The 15507-nt window shown below is 44.9% G+C and overlaps 1 protein-coding gene across 1 annotated transcript in view; it reads left to right on the plus strand.

The window, feature by feature from the left end:
• The window catches only part of mao (monoamine oxidase), a 52498-nt gene that overhangs the window by 18307 nt on the left and 18684 nt on the right, over window positions 1–15507 (plus strand). Inside the window, 2 exon segments of the mRNA XM_029639573.2 lie at window positions 12455–12549; window positions 12829–12966. Coding sequence (XP_029495433.2) covers window positions 12455–12549; window positions 12829–12966 — 233 coding nt within the window.

Below are 15507 nucleotides of genomic sequence, written 5' to 3' on the forward strand. Positions count from 1 at the left end.
GGATGTGCGCATGTTCTTCAGCTTTTGTACACAATCTCTATCATGGCCACAGACCCTGTGGACGAAGCAGAAAATGCAGGTTGCTGTCATTTAAGAGGTTGTGACTTCAAATCCCAGGTGAGGTTGCATCCAAAGTATTTAGGTCAATTCCATTTAAGTTCCAGTCAATTCAGAATGTAAAACCAAATTTAAATTCCTTCTTTTTTTTTCTCGATATTGGAATTTCTGTGTACTTCCTGAATACAGTTCAGTGTTGTATATTTACTGACAAAATACAGTTCAGTTGTAGAATATATACTGAACAAAAATATAAACGCAACATGCAACAATTTCACTCAATTGAAATAAATGAATTAGGCCCTAATCGTTGTCCGTCGCTTTTTATTTTATTTGACCTTTATTTAACTAGGCAAGTCAGTTAAGAACAAATTCTTATTTTCACTGACGGCCTAGGAACAGTGGGTTAACTGCCTTGTTCCTGCTTGTGCCTGCCCATACCATAACCCCACTGCCACCATTGTGCACTCTGTTCACAACGCTGACATCAGCATACCACTTGCCATACACGTGGGTCTGCAGTTGTGAGGCCAGTTGGACATACTGCCAAATTCTCTTAAACAACATTAAAGTTGGCAACAGCTCTGGTGGACATTTCTGCAGTCAGCATGCCAATTGCACGCTCCCTCAAAACTTGAGGCATTGGGTTGTGTGACAAAATGGCACATTTTAGAGTGGCCTTTTATTGTCCCCAGCACAAGGTGCACCTGTGTAATGAGCATGCTGTTTTATCAGCTTCTTGATATGCCACACCTGTCAGGTAGATGGGATGATCTTGGCAAAGGAGAAATGTTAACAGGGACAGAAACAAATTTGTTTACAACACTTTGTGCGAATGAATATTTCTGGGATCTTTTATTTCAGCTCGTGAAACATGGGACTTTACATGTTGTGTTTATATTTTTGTTTAGTGTATTAAAAGTTGTTTCCATTATTTTCACCCCAGCTCAGTAGCCAGTAACTTACTGTAAAATGACAGGATTTTTTTTTTAAACAGTTTGTGCCATAAGCGTATCTAAAGTATGGTTTGGGCTAGGCCCTTTAGTTCCAGTGAAGGGAAATGTTAACGCTACAGCATACGATGACATTGTAGGCGATTCTTTGCTTCCAACTTTACAGTTTGGGGAATGCCCCCGTACACAATGCGAGGTCCGTACAGAAATGGTTTGTCTGGATCGGTGTGGAAGAGCTTGACTGGTCAGCGCAAAGCCCTGACCTCAACCCCATCGAACACCTTTGGGATGAATTGGAAAGCCGACTGCAAGCCAGTCCTAATCGCCCAACATCAGTGTCCGCTCTCACTAATGCTCTTGTGACTGAATGGAAGCCCTGCAGCAATGTTTCAACATCTAGTGGAAAGCCTTCCCAGAAGCACCAAAGGCGGACCAACTCCATATTAATGCCTATGATTTTGGAATGAGGTGTTCAATGAGCAGGTGTCCACATACTTTCGTTAATGTAGTGTATATAGCAAAACACTAATACAGTATCCTATTAATGTAGAAATGTACTGTATAATGGCTGTACAATTTACCATAAAATGAACAGCAATGGCTTACAGTGTAGTTTCATGTTATCAAATGTTGAACCCAAAAATGTCACGTGAATCTTTTCTCATTGTTATATTACCAAAATCCACACGTGAAACTTCATGAGAAATATCATCACGTGTGAAGTGTTCCAAAAACACATGGTTTCACATGATTTCACATGTGCAAAGCATGTGATTTTTCCACTTGTGAAATCATGTGGTTTTTCCGGGATGGGCTATGGTGATTGTTGACCATATAGACCAAACAGATCTGGGTTCAGGCTAATCTGTTGGATGTCTCAGGCTGAGAGATTCCTGAGGCGTTGAAAAGGAAAGACTCTTGAGTTAAAGGTGGATGTCATGTCACCTCCCATCTGCAGCGCTGTCGGTGATAATGTGAAGTGATCATGTGATTTTGCCATTAGAAGAGAGGGGGAGGGAGGGAGGGAGGGAGGGAGGGAGGGAGGGAGAGGGAGGGAGGGAGAGAGGGAGAGAGAGAGGGAGAGAGAGTGAGGTTGAGAGAGAGAGACCTGAGGGACAGCCGGTGAGAAGTACAGTGTGATTATTCATATACTTTGTGTTGTTGTCATTGCTGTTAAAATGAGTCACAATCATCATTGTTGCTTAATTACAAACAGTCTAGTATATTCTTGTATTTGACAATCATCGCTAAATGTTTACTTTGACAATGTAAGTGTTTTCTTTCCATGTCAATAAAGTATACTTAATTGAATTGAGAGAGGGAGGGTTCGGCATAGACGAGGGAGATGGGGGAAGAGAGGGGGGGAGAGAGAGACAGGAGAGCAAAAAGAGGGATCAAAGTCGGTCATATAAGGAGGGATATATGAGGTGACTGACGACATGTCTGGTCTGATTGGGTGAAACGGAGATTAGAGCTACTAACAGTGTCACATAGATTACAGCAGGTTAGAGTCTCATCTATTACAGTGGAAATTTGATTAGATTTACGTAATCATAGTTGGACTCCTATTCAAAAAGCTTCTCAGAGTAAAAGTGTTGACCTAGGATCAGTTTCCCCTGTCAATAAAATGTTATTCGATAAGATCTGAAAGGCCAAACTCATCCTGTATCAGCACTCTGAGACTTTGTGAATACCAACTCTGTGGCCTTTGTCTGACCGCTGAGATGGCCATGGTACCTGAAAGTGTTTGCATTCAACAACGGGACTGTCATGACAGCTTTGCACTTGTCTTTTGCATAACCTTTTGCATAGCTGGTGTTTCACAACTTCTGTGTGAGGATACTGAGTAGAGTAGAGCTATTGAACAAATAGTCTCCAGACTCGTAGTTTGTTTGTTTTGTGGACTGGCTGTAAGATGTCGTTTGGCTTCTGAAAAGAGGCAAGGCATTCGAATAACAATGGACACATTTACCCCTGCCAACACACACACATACACACACACACACCCTTTTTCACAGTAACACGGTTGTCCTCTCAATCTCGTTTCCAAGCTCTGTGTGTTTTGACACTGGCAGATGCAAAATGAGGCAGGTGAATGTTTGCGGTGGGGTGGACAATTTGTAACCCAAGATTTTCCAAATGCACTCCTGTGTTGGACTGTGCACTCCTGTGTTGGACTGTGCACTCCTGTGTTGGACTGTGCACTCCTGTGTTGGACTGTGCACTCCTGTGTTGGACTGTGCACTCCTGTGTTGGACAGTGCACTCCTGTGTTGGACTGTGCACTCCTGTGTTGGACTGTGCACTCCTGTGTTGGACTGTGCACTCCTGTGTTGGACTGTGCACTCCTGTGTTGGACTGTGCACTCCTGTGTTGGACAGTGCACTCCTGTGTTGGACAGTGCACTCCTGTGTTGGACTGTGCACTCCTGTGTTGGACTGTGCACTCCTGTGTTGGACTGTGCACTCCTGTGTTGGACTGTGCACTCCTGTGTTGGTGTCCTTAGGAGCGCACGTACATGTGTGTGCGTTGGTGTTGGCTTGTATTTGCGCGTGCGCACACGCGTGTGTATTTGTCATACAAACTCTGTAATCTACTGTAGTCCTCTTTGGTTTCTCAGTAGCAGAAAGTTGCGGAGGCTGGGATTTTAAAAGGCTGGCACACAGTACCTATGCCGAGAGCAGACCGTGAGAGTAGAAAGAGTTGTCTGCATTTCTCCCTTCACTAACATTAGAGAGAAACCACCACACAATCAGGTCAGCTACTGCCTGAAGGTGCTGGGCGGAGAGAGGAGAGGCTGGATGCGGAGAGACAGAGAAGGAGATAATGAGAGAGATAACGACAGATAGAGAATGAGAAAGATGAGAATAAACAGGGGTAGAGATAGGAAGAGAGGGAAGGCAGGCTGTGTGCACACTGCCCACAAAATGAGGTGGAAACTGAGCTGTACTTCCTAACCTCCTGCCCAATGTTTGACCACCTTAGAGATACTTTTTTTCCCACAGATCATACGGACCCACAAAGAATTTGAAAACAAATCAAACATTGATAAACTCTCATATCTGTTAGGCTAAATACCACAGTGTGCAATTATAGCAGCAAGATTTGTGGCCCGTTGCCATGAGAAAAGGGCAACCGGGTGCAGCACAAACAACAAGATGACAAGATGGCGCCGACGGAGAAGGGCGACATCTTACGAGTTCCGACTCAACTTTGCTATTTAGTGACTTTTATCGTGTTTATCTTTCCTTTCTTTGTACAGAAAGACCATACTATTATCACATATGACCGCCAAAACACTTCTGGACATCAGATCGACAGTTACTAACCTTGATTCAGACTTAAATACAACTTCAACTCTGACTCAGCTGTTCCACTCTTCCCAGACCCTATTCCTTTGTTCCATGGGCTACCAAAACACAGCAGGCGTAAACGTGGGAGACAAGGTGGAGTCCTAGTGAAATTGAGGCGAAGAGAAACTGAACGGCGCTCCCCTCCGTTCTATTGGCAAATGTCCAGTCACTGGAGAATAAGATGGATGAGCTTCGTTCGAGAGTCTCCTATCAGAGGAAAGCTGCAATATTATGTCTTTCTGAAACGAGGCTGGATGAGCTGATCACCATTGTCCCTGTTCCCAAGAGCTCCAAGGTAACCTGCCTAAATAAGTATCGACCTGTAGCACTCACATCTGTAATTATGAAGGGCTTTGAAAGGCTGGTCATGATACACATCAACACCATCATCCCAGAAACCTTACTGTAGACCCACTCCAATTCACATACTGCCCCAACAGATCCACAGATGATGCAATCTCAATTGCACTTCACACTGCCCTCTCCCACCTGTGCAAGAGGGGAAATAGCTATGTGAGAATGCTGTTCATAGAATACAGCTCAGCGTTCAACACACTAGTGCCCCCCAAGCTCATCGCCAAGCTAGGGATCTTGGGATAGAACCCCTCCCTCTGCAACTGGATCCTGGACTTCCTGACAGGTCAGCCCCAGGTGGTGAGGGTAGGCAACAACACCTCTGCCACGCTGACCCTCAACACGGGGCCCCCTCACGGGTGTGTACTCACTGTTCACCCACGACTGTGTGGCCGCGCACGACTCCAACACCATCATCAAGTTTGCTGACAACATGGATGTGGTAGGCCCAGTCACCGAAGGAGAAAGAGGAGAGAGCACGCCCCCATCCACATCGACGAGGCTGTTGTGGAACAGGTTGAGAGCTTTAAATTCATTGGTGTGTGTGTATGTAGGGTTGTGTCACGAAGGACTTAACATGGTCCACACACACCTGCACAGTCATGAAGAGGGCACGGCAGCGCCTCTTCCCTCTCAGGAGGCTGAAATGTTTTGGCATGGGCCCTCGGATGCTCAAAAATATCTACAGCTGCACCATTGAGAGCATCTTGACTGGCTGCATCATCGCTTGGTACGGCAATTGCACTGCCCTTGACTGCAATGCGTTACAAAGGGTAGTGCGGACAGGCCAGTTCATCACTGAGGCCGAGCTCCCTGCCATCCAGGACCTCTATACCAGGCGGTGTCAGAGGAAGGCACAAAATGTTTCCAAAGACTCCAACCAAACGCTACTGGAGCATCAGCTCTTGGACCAACTGGCTCCGAGACAGCTTCTACCCCCAAGCCATAAGACTGCTAAATAGCAGGACTCTATGCACCCTACGCACACTCACTAGACTTTATATACACGCCTTGTACACCCTACCCTGTCACTCCCACACAATCCCTCACACTTTCAAACACTACATATGCACACACATAACACACACGAGCACACCAACACAACACAAAAAAAACTACATACACACACACACGCACACGCACACTCACACACACACACACACCTTTCATCATCTGCTGCTGCTACTCTGTTCTTCATTTTAGTCTTATTATTATCTATCCGGATGCCTAGTCACTTTACCCTGCCTTCATGTACTGTACATATCTACCTCAAGTAGCTGGTACCTCTGCACATTGATCTGGTACTGGTCCTCCCTGTATATAGCTCCACATTGATCTGGTACTGGTACTCCCTGTATATAGCTCCACATTGATCTGGTACTGGTACTCCCTGTATATAGCTCCACATTGATCTGGTACTGGTACTCCCTGTATATAGCTCCACATTGATCTGGTACTAGTACTCCCTGTATATAGCTCCACATTGATCTGGTACTGGTACTCCCTGTATTATAGCTCCACATTGATCTGGGACCCACACCTAGTTCACTTTTTCAAAACTCTTCACACAGTTCTCCTAACCAACGTTCAGCTTGGCACAGCAGTTCATTTCACATCCAAAATGCACCGAAACTACCAAAATACTTCATACATGTCTCAAATCAACACATTTTTCCATAACACTAGCAAAGGTTGTCACCCAACAAGCACACTTTGTCACTCATAAAACAATGACCTGAAAAACACTAACAACAGGTAGCATTACGCAATGTTTTCTTTTGTAAAATTTCTTTTCAGAACAAGAATGACACCTCTCTACTGTTTAGAATTCACTGCAGTTTATGTTACAGGAATGAATCATGATACAATATGCTTCAATATGTTTTATGTCATTTTTTGGCATTGAGTGATTCCAAAATACAATAATTTGTATATACACCATCTACCGATACAGATACAGTAGCAATACTAGTCAACCCTGTCTTCTGCATTTGGCCACAGGTTCTCATCCAAATCACATCTTATGTTATCTTGGGCAATACACCTAGGAAAGAATATTTTGGCATGCCTGGTCCATCCCTGGCAATCTTCTTTTGGCATGCCTGGTCCATCCCTGGCAATCTTCTGCAGATATGTCCAGGCATCCAGCATTCATTGCGTCCAGGAGGGACAGTTGATCATGTGGATGGTGGTCATAAACCTTCCAGCTCCACAAGGAAAATAATTCCTCTATGGGGTTGAGGAATGGAGAGTAAGGTGGGAGGAAAAGTGACACCATACTGGGATGGGCTACAAACCACTCTGTGACTGCAGGAGTGGTGAAATGCCACATTGTCCCGTACAATTACAAACGTTGGCCGATCCAGGAATGAAATGAGACGCTCGGTGTTGTATGGCCCAATTAGCTGTTTGTGTAACAGCAATCCATCAGAGGATATTTCAGCAGACATTGTGATATTGGCACCCCTCTGGCCCGGGACATCCACTGTGGCTCTTTTCCCAGCCACATTTCTTCCTCGCCGCCGCGTTTTGGCCAAGTTGAAACCAGCCTCATCCACAAAGACGAATATGTTGGGTGTTTGCCTGGCTTCAATCTCCATGACTCTCTAAAATCAATCCACAAGGCAACACAAGAGTTAGGCTTTTACAGTAGTTTACATTATACCTTAAAACATGCTGCAGTGTGCCTCTGCCCTGTTTGGTTCTGTTCAAAACCAGTTCTGTATTTTATAGTCATCTTACCTGGATATATTGGTGCCTGAGTTGCTTGACTTGTTCAGAGTTCCTCTCAAAGGGGACAGTGTACAAATTCTTTATCCTGACTTGATGTTGTTTCAGGACTCTAGAAATAGTTGTAATGCTTACATTGTGAATATTTCCAAATGTAATGTTGTCTGCCAACACTCTGTCCCGATTCGCTGAGTTTTATGTCATTGTTTCTGATGACCATATCAACGTTTGCAGTTTCCTCACAGCAGTGAAAATCCTATCTCTCCTGTCTGTGGGAGGCAACCGTTGGGTCCTAAGCAGAAATACAGAATCAATTACACACAAGTGGGTTTGGAGGCTTTGCTCAATTGACTTCTGTAATGAGCAGTTCAGTCAGATGCAGAATGCACATCTTACCTGTTGTTTTGCTGGAAATGTCTCACAATAGATTCCACTGTTGAGCGTTGCAGATTTGTCTGCACTCTCAGACCAGCCTCTATCATTGATAGACCATGAATTATTACATGATCAGTTAAAGGAGCCCTAATCTCATCTGAGACAACAGCTCTTGATCTTCCTCAGTCTTCTTCTACCACACCAGCCCTGTACCCCAATCCTAAACCTAACCAACCAGCTCTATACACCAATCCTAAACCTAACCACCCAGCCCTATACACCAATCCTAAACCTAACCAACCAGCTCTATACACCAATCCTAAACCTAACCAACCAGCCCTATACACCAATCCTAAACCTAACCAACCAGCCCTATACACCAATCCTAAACCTAACCAACCAGCCCTATACACTAATCCTAAACCTAACCAACCAGCCCTATACACCAATCCTAAACCTAACCAACCAGCCCTATACACCAATCCTAAACCTAACCACCCAGCCCTATACACCAATCCTAAACCTAACCAACCAGCCCTATACACCAATCCTAAACCTAACCAACCAGCCCTATACACCAATCCTAAACCTAACCAACCAGCTCTATACACCAATCCTAAACCTAACCAACCAGCCCTATACACCAATCCTAAACCTAACCAACCAGCCCTATACACCAATCCTAAACCTAACCAACCAGCCCTATACACCAATCCTAAACCTAACCAACCAGCTCTATACACCAATCCTAAACCTAACCAACCAGCCCTATACACCAATCCTAAACCTAACCAACCAGCCCTATACACCAATCCTAAACCTAACCAACCAGCTCTATACACCAATCCTAATCCTAACCAACCAGCCCTATACACCAATCCTAAACCTAACCAACCAGCCCTATACACCAATCCTAATCCTAACCAACCAGCCCTATACACCAATCGGACTTCAAAATAGTGTCTCTTATAGTTTAACTGGGAATTAAGTTATACCAGCATTAATCACTGCATTGTTGAGTTTTTTTGTGGAATGAAATCTATGTCTCTACTTCCAAGTAAAAAGGGAAACAACCATTGGCCATATTGCAGGGCAATTTTGATATACCATTTATCACAAAGTTAGTTATTTATTTATCACTTCCCTTCATCTTTCAGAGATTCTGCCTCTCTCCTCTCTCTAGTCTCTCTCTCAGGCTCTTATCTCTCTCAGGCTCTTCTCTCTCTCAGGCTCTTCTCTCTCAGGCTCTTCTCTCTCAGGCTCTTCTCTCTCTCAGGCTCTTCTCTCTCAGGCTCTTCTCTCTCCTCTCTCTAGTCTCTCTCAGGCTCTTCTCTCTCAGGCTCTTCTCTCTCTCAGGCTCTTCTCTCTCCTCTCTCTATTCTCTCTCAGGCTCTTCTCTCTTTCAGGCTCTTCTCTCTCTCAGGCTCTTCTCTCTCTCAGGCTCTTCTCTCTCAGGCTCTTCTCTCTCCTCTCTCTATTCTCTCTCAGGCTCTTCTCTCTCAGGCTCTTCTCTCTCAGGCTCTTCTCTCTCCTCTCTCTAGTCTCTCTTTTCAGCTAGAAAAAAGGCATCAGACAAACTGCATGTGTCTATAATATTCTTAGATGCTCAGCTGCTCATTTCATTTCATGTATTTCATAACACACTCATTGTTGTCTCGCCCCAGCCAGACAAATGACCTCTATCCAAATGGAACAAAGAAATCCTCTGACTGGATCCTTATTTTATATTCATCATTTTCTTCTGAAAAAAATAATATACCTCCAAATGGGTTTTTGATCAAAGCAAAACCTCAGGGGTAAAGTTATCTTGTTTTTCCAGAGTGCTGTCGGCATAAACAACAAGGTTAAACAGTCGGAGCTTGTTTTTGTTTTGGACAATTGCGCTTGTCTGACCTTTGGATAGAGAACACCTAATAGCATCAATTTACTTAAAAGAAGTAGTAGTCCCCAGAGCGGTGTGTGTATATGTGTGTGTGTGTGTGTGTCTGTGTGTGTGTGTGTGTGTGTGTGTGTGTGTGTGTGTGTGTGTGTGTGTGTGTGTGTGTGTGTGTGTGTGTGTGTGTGTGTTTGTGTGTGCATGAGGGCAATGGAGAAGTTTGGTAATGCATGACAAGTATGCTTAAACCAACATAAACCCTGGTAGCTTTCCAGGCTGCTCTGCAGAAATGGAGGGATAAACGAAGGGAGGGATGGTAGGATGGAGAGGGGGCCATGAGAACATTTAGACAGATGGGAGCTCCTGTTGAGAGATGGCAACACGGACCGTGGAGATGAATACAGTGCGTCTTTATTTATCAAGTCCATCTCTCCACTCTCGCTCTCTCTATTCAACTCCTCCATCTCTCCCCTCTCTGCCCCCTTTTACGTCCCTCTCCTTTAGCCTCACACACTACCTCCCTCTCCTCTAGTTACCTGCTGTTGGCCTCAGCTCTAGATTTTCCATGCAGTATGTAGAGCAGTGTCTTGGGGTGAATATCCACACTTCTCCCAGTAGGAGAGAATGTAATACAGTCTGTATTCACTGGACAAACTAACACCTCCATTGTGTCAGAGCATTATAAAGTGCGTTTTGGCACACAGTTTCTGCTTAGGATGGTTGTGATGTGTTTTACAACCTGCTGCAAAGCACACTTTTCCAGGAATCCTTTTTTTTGTTGTATGTGTGTGTACTGAGACATTCTGAATGGATCCTTGGCACTGGGACACTGCTGCCTGTGTGTCTTCTGTCTGAATGCCTGCTCGACTGACAAAGGCCAGAGGCTCCATTGTGCCTAATCCTTCTTGTGTGTGTGTGTGTGTGTGTGTGTGTGTGTGTGTGTGTGTGTGTGTGTGTGTGTGTGTGTGTGTGTGTGTGTGTGTGTGTGTGTGTATGTGAAATTACATGTGTGAAATTACATGTCTTATTGAATCAAGCTCTAGACTGAGATGGCCTTGGGGTCACTATGGTGATGAGAAAGGCCCATACTACTTCTGTAGCTAAGTATCATTCAGTCACAATAACAAACAAGTAGCCATTGGCCAAATGATCCTGCTGGTGGTTATCTCTCCAGGGGGAGTGTTGGACAGTGGACACCCCTGCTTTTGACTCTTGTATGGTCACTATTGAAAACACTATTGAAAATCCTATTGAAAACACTATTGAAAACACTATTGAAAAGCAAGAAACAGAACAAGACAAAATTACTGATATGAGCTTGACCTTTATGGTTTGGACTGGGAGTGGACTTTGAGTGGGAAAACCACCTAAAAGTGGTTTTCTGCGGTCACCAAAGTACAACCCTTTGAATAACCCTTTTTGGTTCCAGGTACAACCCTTTTGGGTTCCTTGTAGAACCCTTTCCACAGAGGATGTTATATTAAACCATAAAGGGTTCTACCTGGAACCAAAGAGGGTTCTACCTGGAACCAAAAAAAGTTATACAGTACAATGGGGGACAAACGTAGAACCATTTTGTAACCCTTTTTTTCTACGAGTGTAGGAGAAACAGCCCATTCTATATGTGGAGACAAAATGTGTTAACTTTGGACTGATAGATATAAAGTACTGTCCTAGGTTGTGTCTCAAATTACCCTATTACCCATGAGGGGCGGCAGGGTAGCCTAGTGGTTAGAGCGTTGTGGTTAGAGTGTTGGACTAGTAATCGGAAGGTTGCAAGTTCAAACCCCCGAGCTGACAAGGTACAAATCTGTTGTTCTGCCCCCTGAACAGGCAGTTAACCCACTGTTCCTAGGCTGTCATTTAAAATAAGAATTTGTTCTTAACTGACTTGCCTAGTTAAATAAAGAAAAAAGAAAAGATGTGCTATTATGAGGGAACACTATAGGGTGTGATTTATTCATTATTGATGAGGCATGGAGAAGTGGTTAGGGGTAGAGGCTTGTAGGTCAATTACAGATGAACTACAGATGGGGACCTCCCTCTCTCTCACTCGTGTGTGTGTGTGTGTGTGTGTGTGTGTGTGTGGGATGTGAAAGTCTTCAGCTATTTTCTGCTCTCAGCACTTCCTTGATATTGAAATAAGCAGGGGATCAGTTGATGTGTTTGTCTCTTTCTCATTACATTTTTAAATGTACTTGTCTGACATTTTACTGCATTGTTAGGAGCTAGTAACATAAGCATTTCGCTGCACCCGCTATAGCATCTGCTAAACTGTGTACACGATCAATACACTTTGATGTGATTTTATTTACACAACCAATACAAATGTACGACATTTACAAATACAAAATGTTCCATCATCAACTTACAAAACACAATCATAAAAACGAATGCATTCTTCAGTCAAAAGGTCACCAATTAGCCACCTGATTTGCCCTAGCAGCACCAAAACATAACATTTTAGAGAGATTTCTGGAGTTTATTCCACCATGGCCTTCTGTTTTCTCACAGACTCATACTGTATCACAGCCTGCTATATCACTGGGCTATACTCTCCTGTTCTACACAACAGGACAAACACACGGGGAGGACGAGAGAGGGGATATGGAGAGGAGGGACATACCAAAATGATTTATGTTCAAATTTGGATTGTTTACACAAAATGTTTCTTCATTTCATCAACATTTAGATGTTCAGCTGGCATGTTTACACTAACCTCTCCCTCTCTCTCTGTCCACTCTTTGTCTCGTTCAGGGCTGAGTGCAGCCAAGCTGCTGAAGGAGAAAGGGCTGAGTCCTGTGGTTCTGGAAGCTAGAGATCGGGTTGGTGGACGGACCTTCACCGTACGGGTAAGACCTCAGTCAGACCACAGGCAAAGTGCCAGTCAAAGTGTAATCCCTATAAGAATCCAGTTCTCTCTCTGATGACCGTACCATGTCCCTCTCTAGATGCTGTCTAGCAGCTTAACTTGTGTTATAAGTTAAAGCATTTTCAAGCAACTGATTTGGTTAAAGATTTAAACTAAATTGATCTCTGGGATTAGGATTGTCCACTTCTTGTCTGATGAACCCTCTCTCTCGCTCTCTCTCTATCTCTCTCTCGTTCTCCCTTCCTCCCTCCCTCTCCAGAATGAGCAGACTAAGTATGTTGACCTGGGTGGGGCCTACATCGGGCCTACACAGAATCGGATCCTCCGATTGGCTAAAGAGTACGGAGTCGAGACCTACAAAGTCAACGAGGAGGAGAGGCTGGTGCATTATGTAAAGGTGTGTGCACGCACTTTGTGTGTGTGTGTGTGCGTGTGCGTGCTGAAACCCAGTGCGGGACCACATAGGCCACGTCTGTCCATGTCCTACTTATTTAATTGAACAGAACAAACACAGGACAGATCCAACACTGTTAGCTGGGCTTGGCTGCAGTTAGTATTGACCACTTCCATTAAACCAGGTGTACACAACATCCTAACATCACTGAGCCTCTCACATTAAACCACTGTTTTTCCTGTAGTGTTGTTTGTCTTACCAACAGAGTGTTGCGTAGACTACACCATCTGGCACAGACAGGGGGTCACACGCTACATGCATGTAATGATGTCATTAGATTTAACGCTCAGAGCAGCCTCGGAGCAGCCTCATAAAGGTTTTCAGTCAGACACTCACGCTTGCCATACAAAGCTGAAATATCTAGCCAACCTTTTGAATTGAAAACATTGCTTGTGAACTTCAGAGCTGTAACGATTTGACACTTTGGTTTTGGCCATACTAGTAGCAGTCATTGCTCTTGCTACATGGATAATGTTAAACAACGTCATCATCTCACTGGCTTCTTCTCTGCTCTTATTGGCTATTGCTGATCACCGTTCTCAGAACTTGTCTCACACTAGAAGAGCATTGCTGATTTTGTGCCGATAAATGAAAACATATATTTGAAAATATTGGGTCGTCTGGGACGGCTCAAAGATGAGATCGATAGCCCTCAGATTGTGTCTCTGACTCGCTCACATGAAATGTGACGGCCGCGCATCCTGTGTAGGCAACGACATGTGGATTTTGTCTCCGATCTCAAAAACGTGTCTGGGACAGCTAAATCGGGGCCAAAATCGTGTAGTGTCCACCCGGATTTAGACAGCCAGAACAGAATCTGTTTTCTCACATTCTAATGCAGAGGAAATGCATGTCTCTCTTCCAGTCATGACTATCTGGCCATGCTTGAAAGGACTGAACACTATCGGGCCATGCTAGAGAAGACATGACCTCACTCAACCCTTACCCCTAACGCTAGCACTCATGTCCACATACCGGTTCAACCATAACCCGAAAGCACAACCCTAACCCTAGCTTCATGGCCACATCCCAGTTCCACCCTGACCCTAGCTTCATGGCCACATCCTGGTTCAACCCTAACCCTAGCTTCATGGCCACATCCCAGTTCCACCCTGACCCTAGCTTCATGGCCACATCCCAGTTCCACCCTGACCCTAGCTTCATGGCTAGGGTCAGGGTTCAACCCTAACCCTAGATTCATGGCCACATCCCAGTTCCACCCTGACCCTAGCTTCATGTCCACATCCCAGTTCAACCCTAACCCTAGCATCATGTCCACATCCCAGTTCAACCCTAACCCTAGATTCATGGCCACATCCAGGTTCAGCCCTAACCCTAGCTTCACGGCCACATCCTGGTCCAACCCTAACCCTAGCATCATGGCCACATCCTGGTTCAACCCTAACCCTAGCATCATGGCCACATCCTGGTTCAACCCTAACCCTAGCTTCATGGCCACATCCTGGTTCCACCCTAACCCGCAACCACAACCTAACCCTAGGTTCATGGCCACATCCTGGTTCAACCCTAACCCTAGCATCATGGCCACATCCTGGTCCAACCCTGACCCTAGCTTCATGGCCACATCCTGGTTCAACCCTAACCCTAGCATCATGGCCACATCCTGGTCCAACCCTAACCCTAGCATCATGGCCACATCCTGGTTCAACCCTAACCCTAGCATCATGGCCACATCCTAGTCCAACCCTAACCCTAGCTTCATGGCCACATCTTGGTTCAACCCTAACCCTAGCTTCATGGCCACATCCTGGTTCAACCCTAACCCTAGCTTCATGGCCACATCCTGGTTCAGCCCTAACCCCAGCCTCAACCCTAACCCTAGCTTCATGGCCACATCCTGGTTCAGCCCTAACCCCAGCCTCAACCCTAACCCTAGCTTCATGGCCACATCCTGGTCCAACCCTAACCCTAGCTTCATGGCCACATCCTGGTTCAACCCTAACCCTAGCTTCATGGCCACATCCTGGTTCAGCCCTAACCCCAGCCTCAACCCTAACCCTAGCTTCATGTCCACATCCTGGTTCAACCCTAAACCTAGCTTCATGTCCACATCCTGGTTCAACCCTAACCCAACCCTTAACTCTAACACCATGGCTACACGGCCCCGCGTGTGCGTCCTCGTGCGCCATCATGCACATGTTGATTTTTGTCTATCCCCACCAGACGTGATTATGACACGCAACTGTGAACCAACTAAATTCATTTGGGGACAAATATAAAGACATATGAAACATCCATGGATGTGCTGTTGCTAGCAGTTTGTCCCAGGAGATGAACATTGATCCCCTTTTTAGCTGGTTCTTTGTAGAATCTTGACCCAGATCATACAAAAATGTTATGTTTCTCTACTCTGACGATTAATCCACACATAAAAAGGTACATTTTTAGTTAATTATCTTTGATTAATATCTCCTCGTTGTCTTTTATACAACTACTGTATGTGAGGTTGTATCTTTGTGAAAA

Source organism: Oncorhynchus nerka, linkage group LG1 (genome assembly GCF_034236695.1).
Source record: "Oncorhynchus nerka isolate Pitt River linkage group LG1, Oner_Uvic_2.0, whole genome shotgun sequence".
Lineage (NCBI taxonomy): Eukaryota > Metazoa > Chordata > Actinopteri > Salmoniformes > Salmonidae > Oncorhynchus > Oncorhynchus nerka.